The following is a 13564-nucleotide window of genomic DNA, read 5'->3' on the forward strand; positions in this document are numbered from 1 at the left end:
CTATATTTTTAAAAATAATTATTACATTTTTTAAAACTATTTTAAAATAATTTTTTTAATCATTTTTTAAATTATTTTTTTCGAAAAATAGGAAATTCTGTTTCCATATTCATTTATTACTACACTTTGATTTAAAATTTAAATAGACATTCATTTATTTTAGCATGATGTTTTTGCATATAATTTTATATAATTGCATGTTGAATAAATTAATTATACGTGTAATAATTAATATTTTCTAATTTGTATATGGAAGTCTTTTTAAGCCCCGCCCCCCCTCCCCCCCGAAAAACAATAAATTATTTATTTATATCTTAAGATTCATTCAATTATATAATTTTCATAAAAAATATTTTTTGTTGATCAATATCCATTTCTACCACAATGTAGATTAACTTTAATCTTGATTTAACTTACTGTTTATCTTTTTCTTAGAATTAAAAAAAAATAAAAAGTAAGTTGAAATTAAATTTATTTTATATTGAAAGAAGCGAAAGAATACTAAATAAAATATCATTTATTGACGATTGTTTTAGCATTTTTGTTAATACTTATAATTAGGTATATGTTCTTCTTTTTAACTTCTCGTTTAAACTTTCCTAAACATCGAGATAAGATCGGAAATAAACTTAATAATGACAATTAAGAAACTTTTGTTCGAAATTTGCAAAAGTTGCGTTACATTGCCTACTTTATTCAACACGAGGACTATTCAATTACTTTTCTTTTTTTTAACACTCTAACATGTTTTGAAATTGTTTAACTTGAAATGAGAAAAGAATCTCTTTTAAATAATTATAATACAAATATAATTTTTTAATTATTTTTAAATTTTTTCACTCGCTTTGTTTAAGAGTTTGAATAATTTTTAAAAACACTTTTTTATAAATCAACATTTATCAAGATAAAAAGATGCAATATTCTATCGATAAAATAAAAATTATTTTAATTACATTGCTCGTAATTTTTTTAATTGCTTATTTAAAATTATTTCTAAAATTATTTATAGTATATTTTAAATTATTTATAGAAGAAAATGTTATTTTTCTTTAAGCTTGTGTGGTAAATAATCATTGTCGGGATGAATTCAATGAAGCATATAAGATCATTCAGGTTTCTTTTTATTTAAATAGTATCTAGATATAATTAAAAACATATTTTTTAAAATTTTAGTAGTAATAAAGGTTCTCGGTGAAAGTTGTTAAAATCTAGAATATAAAAGGAAAAACGTTTGGAAAGCACAATACCTAAATAAACTTAATAAAATTCCTATTTTATTTGACAATAAATACATAAAATAAAAACGAATTCGTAAACATAGATAAAATTTTTATCTTTTTAAGATTCCCATTCTTTTTTATTCATATGTAGATTCTTTTGTAGAACTTCACTTCATTAATCTTAATTTATGCGCTAAGCAGTATTCAAACTTTTGAAAATGATTTCCATTATGCGGACACTATTTTTGCTATTCATTTAACAATAATTTTCTGAAATATTTTTTTAAGAGATTATATACATTTGAAAGGTAAAAAAATATATTAATACTTGTAAACTTCTTCTAACAAATATTAAAATTGTATTTAAGTAAGGTTTAAAATGTTAATAACATTGAATTAAAGATTTAATTTCATTTGGAAGGAATATTATTATTTCAATTTGATTGTGCTGCAAAAGCAAAAGTAATTGGCGCGCAATCAAATATCTGAGATAAAAATTATTTAAATATACATAGATATTTTATTCCAACACTTTGAACTTATTAGTATTAATATTAATTAGTATTAATATTAATTCTTACTTTGAACAGCGTTTCTCGTACTTATTGTTAATTGATTCATTCGCATAAGCGATCTTGTATTCTACAATAATTTTAATATTGTGTTTGTAAGTCTTAATAAAAAAAAGTACGCGTATACATTTAAATAGACAATAATATAAAATTTATTTAAAAAATGTGAATAAAAGATGAATAGGTTGCAAGGTTCAGATTTATCTATGTAATATTTCTTATATAGATTATATTTTTAGGAATGCGCGCGTTTTGCTGCAAATTATATTGATACTGACCATATGTTTAAAAAGAAGCACTTGCATTCCTTTCTTTTACAGAAATAGAAATGCTTAATTTTTGTTGTCATTGTGTACACAATATCGATTATATTCAAAACTCTGGAAAATCCATCGTAAGGTCAAAGAGGCAAAAAACACATTCATTTTACACATATCTGTCTCTTTGTTTAAAAAAGGAAGGGAAGATTCTTAAGTTCTCTTTCTTCGGTTAAAGTCAAAGTAACAATGGTGCAATCGGACTTAAGTGACTAGACTTCAGAATTGACATGCAGGTATAAGACCTTTGTGTTTTTTTGTCTCTTTAACCCTTAGTAACGGACACATTCCGTTATTTTTGAGAAATTTAAAACGAGAATTTCTAGACTAATTATAATTTGAATAAAAATATATTAAATCGATTGTGTTTAAGGCAAACCGTTTTAATAACATAAAATAAATTTTGTCTAATGTAAAACTTGTAAAAACTATCTAAAGAGAATTTCGATTCTTATTAGTGAATTAAGATCATATGACATAGGTAATTCTCTGAATTAAAATTATGCATAATAGAAATACGGAATTATTTTTGTGTCTCAACATATTTTAATTCATGAAATTGTTTACTATGCAACATAATTTCACATTCTTTAAAAAAATTTTAATTTTTTTAGGATGTCTAGCCTTAAATCCTAGAATTATTCTGGAATTTAATACATCCTAGAAAAATACTGGAAAACCCTTACTTTTCCATGTCGATTAATTTTCATTACTTAATTAATTTTTATTATGATTTTTATTTTTTATTTATTTAATTATTTTTTATTATTCGCACCATTATATTATAATGTTTTGTGAATCCAAGTTAGGATTCTACATAATAAATGTTAAAATAAAAAAAATTTGGACTAATATTATATACACTATCGCATAAAATTCATCAAACAAACATTCAACACAACTAATTCAACAAAAAAATTTGGATTTATTATCTACAATTATAAAATAGAATATAGCAGAGAAATTATCCTTTATGTTGAATATTTATTTGATATTATTCACAAAAGCAATATAAATAATATTATTCCAAATTTGTTAAAGTTTTAAGTTATTCATATAGAATCCTAACTTGTATACAAATCATATAATATTGGGGGAACTGATGAAAATTAATTAAATAATGAAAATTAATCGATGGATATATAAATCCTGGGAAAACTATAGGATTTTTACTTGAAATTATTCTTGAATTGAGTAATCAGATTTTGCTGGACATCATGATTTTGAATTTTCGTTGCACATTTCTGGTGTTAAAAAAAAGTTATTGAAAAAACAATTTTGGAGTGAGTAATTTCACATTAGTCTGCCAACCACGAACAAATTAGATTTATTTAGTCTCAATTGATGTATTATGATTTGCATATTTTGAAATAAGTTGATTTTTTGTTCACACATTTTTAGCTAAAAAGTTATTAACAATTAAATATATAAATATACATACACATATATAAAGAAAAGGAAATAAATCATTGTAAAAGATGTGAGATTGTAATGTCAAATAATAACAAAACTTTGCAACACATTTTCTGGTAAAGTCATATTTTTTATTTTTAGGTTCGTTTTTCTTTAAAATTACCGATCTTTAGTTTTTTAAATTTCTTTAGAAATGAATAGATTATGATTTCATCATTTAATTTTAAAAAATTTTATGATAAAAATTATAATTATTTTATCAAAAATATAAAAACATTTACTTCTTCTTAAAACTATAATTAAACATATAAGCATTTACAAAATATTATTTCTTTATTAATAAATATTTATTTGCATAAAAAATTTCAGAATTCACGGCTGATGGATATATTTGACAATATTTCAGCAGGGGATTTAAACTCAGTGTACAATTCCATTTGTAATAATCAAGAAAAGTAAGTATTTTTATTCAAGAATGTTATATATATGATAATTGTAACAAATGTACAATCTGTAAATACATTTAATTATTTTTTTTAGTAACGAAACGTTTAGCAACGAAACAACTAAGCTTGTTGAAGATCTGCTTACAACCTCGCTACAGGTTGGAAGTTTTTCTTTATAATGAATGAATATTGTATATGAATTCCATTGTTTAAGAATTATACAATATAATAATAAAATGCTTTTCTTCAATCTACAGTCATTATCTCAAGAGGATTTCTTAACGACACCTAGCAAGGACATATATATATATCAAGATATGATTGAAATAAATAAGAAATCTAGTGATTTAAAATTAAAGGAAGAAAAACAAGAAACTGGTTTGTAATCAATAATTGTTAAGTTTTTTGGTCAATTTTGATAAAAAAATAATACATTTTTCTTTCATATTTTTAAAGGAGCTGCATCTAAAATATCTGGTAATACAGTAAAAATGAAAATAGAGGCTGAGCAAGAAAATTTTACTAAGCAAGAAAATTTTACTGAACAAGAAAAGGACGAAGTATTTAAGCCTTCAACACGTAATACTCTGCCTATATTGTCTTACGTAAAAAATAAAAATAAAGCAAATATCAAGACAAAAAATCAAAATGCAAAAGGGAAAAAGAAAACGAAAGAAGATATAATACCAATTAAAAATACAATAACAATTAAAAAAGTTAAAGCAGAGGAGCAAGAAGATTGTGTAGATGTTGAAACAATACCACGAGATGAAATACCAAGTAATTAAATCAATTTAGATTTATATCAAACTATTAAATAAATATTAGTATTGTAGCATTTTACTGAGATTTATTTTTTGTTAGTACTAGAAGCACACGATACAAAAAGTTTGTTAGAAAAATTTGAGGCTTGCGAAAATCCAAATCCATGCAATAAATCGATCGTTAAAAATGATCATACATATGACACTAGACCAAACAAAACATGTCAAGTGTCTCAAGAGTGTAGGGCTAACATATCGGAGAAATCTATTTCTCAAGTTTTTAATCAACAGCCCTCAATCTTATCTAAAAAAACAATAAAACTCAATAAAACAAAGGTTATTTATTATTTTAATAAATATTTTAATATTTAAGTAGGTTAGTATATGACCTAATTATGATTATTTTGTTAAACTTTAGATGTTAGAACGTAGAAAAACTAGTCCGAAAATTGCTATGCCAAATATACAAAGTACTAAACGTAAAAGTACACAAATGCAAGACAGAGTTTTCTGTAACAAGATTTTGAAGATAGATTCTACAGTAAGTCCTTTCCTTAAGTATTATGACATGATTTGAATATGTATGTGCGCGCATCTATTTTTCACATATCCACTATTATTGCAAAATGTTGGATGTAAAATAATCCATCATTAATTATAACACTTTTTAGGTATCGAATGATGCTAAAAGTACAACAGTCAGTAGAACTTTGGTACAGTTGGATCACGATTATTGTAACAATGACAACTTTTGTACCAAGAGCTACAATAGCAACAGTAAGTACGATAAGTAATAAAATGGATAGGGAAGAGTGGGGACCCTTGGACAGTCGGGAAGATTGGACATTACCTTTTTAAATCTCCCACCTTAGGTGGCATCATCTAGGTCCAATGAATGTGATTAATAGATATCTTTTTAAACCCTTTTTATAACTTTTATTTGAAACATTTTTCTCAAAAATGCTTACTTTTCAAGATATTTTAGGGATTTTTTGTATATCCTGTATATATTAAAATTGGTATAATATAATATATTAAAATTATATTAGTCTAGTTAGTGTATATACCTATATTTATTAAATATTTATAAATATGTTCCTTTTGTGTGTTACCGTTAAATTATATTAAAAAATTTAGTTTTCTTACAAAATTCCAATAAAACAAAAAAAGAATCCTGGGGTGTTTTGTAGGTGAGTAAAACAATGTCAACCGCGACGTAAAGTTTAGAAGAATGTCACTGTGACTGTAGCCGTCACGATGGCAATACTGATGAGTAACATCAACAATGCAACGCGTGATTACGTTTATATACTTATGCTGTTTTAGAATTTGAATATCGAAAAGTAAATATTTTGTGTGTATTTTTGTCTAATTCTATTATTCAAAATTAAACAATTTTGGATTTTTTAAATTTAAAATTAATTACAAAATGAAATGGGCATATAAGAATCAAGCGCAGTAGTATTAGAGCGCAAAAATCTTTTTATTCTTAACATTACTTCTTATAAATTGATAAACGTTATGGTTTCCTTCTGAGCCATCATCAGTGTACAAAACCTGTGCTTATTTTTCAAGTCCCTTATGGGGAAGTATGTGAATTTCATTATTATTATTATTATTATATGTCCATTATTATTACTTTGCATTTACATAAAATTATATTGTCACAATAAAAAATGGGTGTTTTATGTATAATGTGAGCTAATTTTCGGGCTTTAAGCTAAAAAACTTGAACGATCATTTATTTAACAATATAGTGATTGGGAGCACTAGTTGGTTAGAGAGGTTCGGGCATGCCCAAATCTGGCTCTGTTTGCGCTTTTTGCATTCAGTATCTTCGCAGTTTCTTTTCTTCAACGCTATTTTTTTTTATAAACATTTAAGATTTTCCTAAAATGTCCGAGAGCCACTCTTCCTTAAGTAATAAAAATAGAAAACTATCTCTTAATTAATGACAATTAAAATGTACCTATGTATATTAGAAACTACAAAACATACATCTGTATTAAAATTGAGCCAAAATGACAATCTAGATGGTCTCAATCAACACGAAAGGCACTACAAGACTGACAGTTCATATGAACAGTGCCACCTGGAATTTGCTAATATATATGACGGTAATGGAAAACCAGCAGTCTTACAAAATGAAATCGAAGATAATTGGCTTGAAAATGATCATAAATGCTGTCAAAAAGAGACTCCTCTCAAACACGCCATCGACTTAAATAATTCATCTGTTAGAAATATAAATATTTCAAACGTATCTCCAACCGTCACACCTCTTCTCGATTCTATTCGTTCACCTTTAGCTAGAAAAATCATCCTGCAATCACAGAAATATATATTACCTAAAACGAATAGTATACAAACGAATCCTAAAACGCAATATATTTCCGTATTAAAGAATCCACCAAATGCATCACAATCACAGTTCTCAATAAATAATCCTAATGAAAATATGGTAACCATTATGAATAATTCAAATAATAAAGTACAAAATATAATTGGACAAAATACTCAAAACATGCCACCACATGAAGAAGACAAAACATCTCGTGTTAAAATTAGTGTATTAGAATATCGAAAAAGAATACTGAATGATAAGACTCGTAATAACAAATGCATGATAATGGAAGAATCATTTCGAACTATACTAGTGGATATTTATCATGCTTCAACTATGACACTACCACTCGGACCTGATCAAGAAATAAAGGATACGTTTTACTGTCAGAGAGAAGTTATGCCATGTTGGAAAAAGCAATCAGATATACAAGAAGAAAAAAATAAGCCAAAACCATCTACTCGCGATGTACAAACAGAAACGGACGAAAATATTTTTAAATATTTAAAATCAGTAGATGTTGAGGAGGAAGAGAGAGATGTAAAAATTGTAGAGATAAACAAAAAAAGGTAAGATATTAAATTATTATTATTAATCTTAAAATTTATCGGATTTCATGATGAAAACCTTCTTATTCGAATATATCAAAACCACTTGTTCCAATAATGCAAATAATTTAGTAAAAAAAAATTTTTTTATAATTTGTTCAATGTAATGATATTACGAATAATTACACATACGTTTTAAAAAAGATCTTTCGATTTCAGATCAGTTTTAAATATTTAGTCCTTAAAATATTTGGTCCTTTTTTTTTTTAAAAATCATGAAATCTTACGAGAACTTTTGCATTCTAATTATATTATAATAATTTGAATCACAATAGGGAAGAAAGTACAAAGAATAAAAAACAGAAATCCTGCGAAAGAGTCTCTCACAGTTTGAGTCGATCTAGATCAAAAAGCAGAAGCAGGTGTACGACAAGCGAAAGCAGTAATGAGAGTAGAAATAGAAGTAGGAGTAAGAGTAGAGACAGAAGAAGTAAAAGCAAAAGTCAAAATCGAAGCAGAAGGAGAAGTAGAAGTAAGAGCAGGACAAGAAATAGGAACAGAAGCAGAAGTGTTAGTACAAGCACAAGCAAAAGCCGAAGTAGCAGCAAAAACAAGAGTAGCAGTAGGAGTAGGAGTAGATCTCGAATAGATCGACGCAGCAGCCGACGAACAATAAGTCATCGCACGCGACGCAGCTCTGTTACCTCAACAAGCAGTTGGTCGTCTCCTGCATCTATTTCAATGAGATCAAAGCATTCGTATTCAAGTTCTAGCTCTCGATCTGACATCCGATCTAGATCTAGATCTCCCGAACGGTTTTATTCTAAACGATCAAGGTATATAACCAATTCATTCCAATCAGAATTATATGTATAATAAATAAAATCGATAATACATTAGCTTACAAATAAGATTAATTTGAATAAAATTCTTATAAAAATTATGTCAATAGGTCTCCCTCGACTTCGAATCTTCGAAGAAATAAATGGTCTAATAAACGAAGAAAGGATAGTAGGGATCGTGAAAGAAGTTATGATAAATATGACAGACGCGAAAGAAGTTATGATAAATATGAGAAACGTTCCTTAACCAATCGTCATGTCAATAGAAGTTATAGGTAAAACACATTTTTCGAGATATAAAGATGCAATTTGACATTGAAACAAATATTCATCTAACAACTTTCTTACTATATAATTTACTACATTTTACCCAAATATAAATAGCCAATTCTAATTACCAATTCTAATCGCCAATTATCATCTTATTTCCACAATGTCTTAAGATTATAATTGATTATGTGTATAATTAAATAATTATATATATAATTATATTATGATTTAATAAAAAATGTTTATAAAATTTACATATTTACATATTTGCAAAAAATTAGGAAAAAATAAAGAACTTATATTTGGAAAATAAACTTTTCAATTATTGTTAAGATTAATAGATATATATTTAATGAAATCCCCGATATATAGCTTTTAATCAATTTTATAATTTGTCTCTAGTAGATCACCATTAGATTCTTGTTCCGAAACTTACGATGATTGGCACAACAGAAAAAAGCAAAGAGAAATAGAAGAACGAAGAGTGGTATATGTAGGGCGTATAGATGAAGGAATTACCAAATCTGATCTACGTAAAAGGTTTGAGATTTTTGGACCTGTTGAAGATATCAGTGTACATTTTCGTGAACATGGGTATGTATCTTCACTTATATTCACTTTATTATTATTATTTTTTAATTATATTATTCTCATACTACAATTCTTACAATTTCTATAATCTGGGATATTATTTTAGCGAAAACTACGGTTTTGTCACTTTTCTATATAACAATGATGCTTACGAAGCCGTGGAACATGGTAATGACAATCCGTCTTTACCCGAATATACTTTATCTTTTGGAGGTCGGAGAGCGTTTTGCAAATCCAAGTACGCCGATCTGGGTAAGATAATTAATTAACATATCATACATATATATGTATGTACGTGTCAAAATTTTATCTTCTTTATTTATGATAATTATATTTTTTTGACACAGACAATGTAGAAGATGGTGCCCCTAAGAGGAGGCCTCACATAAATGAAGACATGTCCTATGATTATCTCTTAAAGTCAACAGCATATATGCTCAAAAGAAAAGTTTGACATACGTATTGTCTAATCGTTTTAAATTTAAACAATAGATTGATTGTTATTAAAGTAAATTTTTTAGAGAAAGAAACACACCTGTATCAATGCTCATATACAGTGTGTTTCAGTGCTACTCTTTTACTATAACAAATAGTAATTAGGAATATAAAAATTATAAATACATTAGGAGCATTTGAAATTTTTAATTATCCAATGCTTTATTCAAATTTTTTAGTCTCATCAGATTTGTTTCCACAGCTTGCCAAATTTTCTGAAAAAAAAAAAGATACATTTTAATGATTTTCTCATGTAATATATCTCGTTATGTAAATACGGATAATTGAAAATATTCAAGTTACAATCGCACTGAGCAGGTACCTGATCTTGTTGAATACAGAGAGTCTATGTAGAAGAGAATCGCCAACTAATCACGTGATCTTGAGCAAAAATTATTTCAGCTAAGCAGAAAACCTATTCATTACTCCAGGCAATAGAAAAAGTTAGATGATTCTATTGGCGCCGCTCTCCCTTTAGACTCTTTAGTTAAAAATAAATGAACTCGATTCATCATGCTATCTGCCTATTTCTAGAAAGAATGATGTGACGAGAGGCAAAATTTGCCTTTATATATACAATATATATTTAAAAATTTTCGGAAACGTTAATAGTAGTAGTTAATGAAGGACTGGTTTATATAGATATCTTTTAAACGTTTTGTCTACAGATTCCATCTACAACAAATGCGGATATGCAATTTGCAAATATGAAATTCGCGACTAAAATTTCTATAGCAAAAAAAACTCGAAAAATTAAGTCAAAAAGTTATTTATAAAGTTTTATTTTAAACAGTAGTTTTTGAGATAATAATAGTATATAAATAAATGTGGCCAATTATAGATTACGTATCGAAGACAAATTTCTTAAATTACGGCTGAACTATTGAGAAAATTACAATATAATTATGATATTCATAATCAAGAGAATTGCCTACATCTTGCTAAAGAATGATATTTTAAACAAAAACACAAAATAGGCATTTTTAATATCTTATTTAATGTGTATTGTAGTATAGCTGAAGTACAGATAATCTTATTTATTATAATATTTCAAGATTCAAAATCCGATTCTTTAGTAAGCTTCATAGCTTCATAAAACATCCAATACAAGTTTTGTGGCCAAATATTTCTTTGACAAAACAATACATGATAGAATATATATATATAGATATATATTTATTCCCAATTAAAATGTAAATAAATTTTCTTATCGCCGATTCTTAAACACTTAGTCTATAATTTACTGTATTTAAACTCATCTAAAAAATTATTGTTTATAATATAAATTTACAAATAACTTTTTTACTTAATCGTTTGAAAATTTTCTTGTTGTAGTATTTTAATTTCTGGACACCTGTATACATGAAAATTAGATAATTTTAGCTAGAATATTTTAAATATATAAATTCAATTTTTTTTTTTACAAATTCTTTGACGTTAATTCAAATATTATTTATTGCTTCCTTCATGATTTCTTATATATTTATTTTAAATCATGATATCAGATATTTTTCACATATTATTCATCTCTTTATATATCTTTTTCGCAATTACAAAAATAAGTCAAGAATTATTGTCATTATTTTATCAAATATAGAATTTGATTATTTAATGTGTATTTATCTGATTTTATTTAATTATAATGAATGATGACAAAAAGAACAAGTTTGATAAGTTAATTAAATTACATATATCAAATATGTCATATATTTGGCTTGACATAAAAGTCTACTACTACTGTAAACCGAATTTTTTAATGAAATGTAAGCGTTTAGTTCATCTTCATTAATTCATTATTGTATATTATATATATATAATGTTTCTTATACGATTAATCATTTACTGCCAAGATTAATTAAAAGCAATCCAGCAAAAATAAAATGAGATAATCTCTCTTCAAAAAAATTGAAGAAATTTTATCAAATAAAGAAACTTATTGTAATTTCTTAATTAAATTTGTGCAGATATATGACCGAACATATTGTTAATAAATGCATATTAAAAATCATACGTATGATTATTATGATTACTACCTTCAACATTTTTTTATTCGTTTCTCATCAAAGCGTTTCTATATTCTTAATACCGAAATCGAAAGTAAAAACAAAATTTATAATCGAATTATTTATCTTTACACTTACTTAATGTATTATTAGGTAGTAATGATAACTTTAGGATCGTAAGCAGTTGATAGTGTATACTCGAAATTCTTTATCATCTAAAGACGTAAGAGTGAGCGTCGCTTCATACAATGAAGGAGTTGTTGGTAAAATATGTACGATCATTGGAACTTGCTGATTAGATAGTCTCACATCTAGACATATATATATTATAAAGAAAAAACTTTCATTTGGAAATATATAAAATATAATTTATACATTACATAAGATATGTGTAAATTGAAATATATACCTACATATTAAATATTAAATGTATATAGGGAATGAAAAAAAGATATATCTTAAAATTATACTATCGGATGTAGGAAAAAGATGAAGAAATAGTAAAATAAAAAAGAATTAATTTATTTTATGTAATATGAGAAAAATGCTTCTTAATTAAATAAAAAATAAAATACATCCTATTCTCTTGCATTTCTAAAATTTAATTCTTGAATTCTCTCTTTTAATCTTTTATGATTCAAAAATTATATGGAGAACATTTTAGTTACATAAGTATTAATTCTAAATTATCTAAAGAGTTTATAGCTAAATAATAACTGATAATATTTCTGTATTTTCGAAAGAAATAGTAAAAATAAATTCTTTTGCAGAGTGGCCTTTCAAATGAATTATTCTATGTAAATAGTAAATAAATTTATGTCCTAAATCTTACTTACCTTGTATAGTAAAATATTGTGGTAAAATAAGAGGACTTGATTTATCCGAAATTGTAACTTTATATGTCACTGCGGTGTTAAAAACATGCACAAATTCTAGAGCTGCAGAATCAATGTCACTTGTCATCAACCACTTTATTAATCGTAGCTCGAGGTAAGTATCTGAAAGCAACAAATAAAAACTGAGAAACAAAGCAAGAACATAAATGACAATTGTCCTGTAAAATAAATATATTAGAGTTATAAATGGATTAAGATTCGGTAAACAAGCGTTTTTAGATGTTATTTGACGTACTCGAGTATTTGGACCAGAATAGGTGTTCTCGCGGTTCGAGAGTTTTTTTAAACATTTCAGTTACACATCTCCGAAGCTGATCATTACAGGATGGTATAGGTATGCTGATATTAAATGGGCAAGAATCTCTTACGCCGCTTCGCTGATTTGAGCAAACGCATTCTCCTTGAGCTGCCCACTGGACAACGATGCGATCGTTAATTGACCTTTGCCAAATCGAATTTATCTGTTGCGATCAACAAGAAATGTCTAATTTTACAAGATATCAAATCAACGCCATTTTCTCAGAGCCTAAATACGTTTTCTCCACAGTTTGCGCCATTTATAGACGACCTCGTACTTCGGTGTGCCGTAAAACAATTCCTCGTACTTGTCAAGTACTTACTTGAATAATAAAATCACCCGTTTTTGCTTGGAAAATCAACCAAAACGTTCGTTGCTTAGGTGCGATACACGCCACACTGATTGATAAATTTGCCATTAATGCACTCTCGGCGACGACTATTGATTCTTGATTCAAGAAAAGTCTTCTTGGTATTTTCCTGGCTCGCAATTCTCGCCATCGCGTCATTTTTAGAGTCGCTAAAAACATTCGAGTTACGATATAT

At 26.4% G+C, this 13564-nt stretch overlaps 2 protein-coding genes across 2 annotated transcripts in view; one reads left to right on the forward strand and one right to left on the reverse strand.

The window, feature by feature from the left end:
- Positions 1-9984, forward strand: part of LOC108752720 (peroxisome proliferator-activated receptor gamma coactivator 1-alpha-like) — a 10401-nt gene extending 417 nt beyond the window's left edge. The window contains exons 2-14 of the mRNA XM_018493753.1: positions 3892-3977; positions 4063-4133; positions 4425-4547; positions 4632-4748; positions 4833-5068; positions 5151-5273; positions 5404-5509; positions 6715-7645; positions 7960-8460; positions 8577-8741; positions 9142-9330; positions 9434-9579; positions 9675-9984. Coding sequence (XP_018349255.1) covers positions 3892-3977; positions 4063-4133; positions 4425-4547; positions 4632-4748; positions 4833-5068; positions 5151-5273; positions 5404-5509; positions 6715-7645; positions 7960-8460; positions 8577-8741; positions 9142-9330; positions 9434-9579; positions 9675-9781 — 2901 coding nt within the window. The 3' untranslated portion in view covers positions 9782-9984. The remainder of the gene's footprint in view (positions 1-3891; positions 3978-4062; positions 4134-4424; positions 4548-4631; positions 4749-4832; positions 5069-5150; positions 5274-5403; positions 5510-6714; positions 7646-7959; positions 8461-8576; positions 8742-9141; positions 9331-9433; positions 9580-9674) is intronic.
- A 2669-nt stretch (positions 9985-12653) lies between these two features.
- Positions 12654-13564, reverse strand: part of LOC108752894 — a 19566-nt gene continuing 18655 nt past the window's right edge. The window contains exons 23-24 of the mRNA XM_018494075.1: positions 12957-13182; positions 12654-12823 (exon numbers count right to left, since the gene is read on the reverse strand). Coding sequence (XP_018349577.1) covers positions 12654-12823; positions 12957-13182 — 396 coding nt within the window. The remainder of the gene's footprint in view (positions 12824-12956; positions 13183-13564) is intronic.

The sequence above is a fragment of the Trachymyrmex septentrionalis genome, unplaced genomic scaffold, assembly GCF_001594115.1.
Source record: "Trachymyrmex septentrionalis isolate Tsep2-gDNA-1 unplaced genomic scaffold, Tsep1.0 scaffold62, whole genome shotgun sequence".
Lineage (NCBI taxonomy): Eukaryota > Metazoa > Arthropoda > Insecta > Hymenoptera > Formicidae > Trachymyrmex > Trachymyrmex septentrionalis.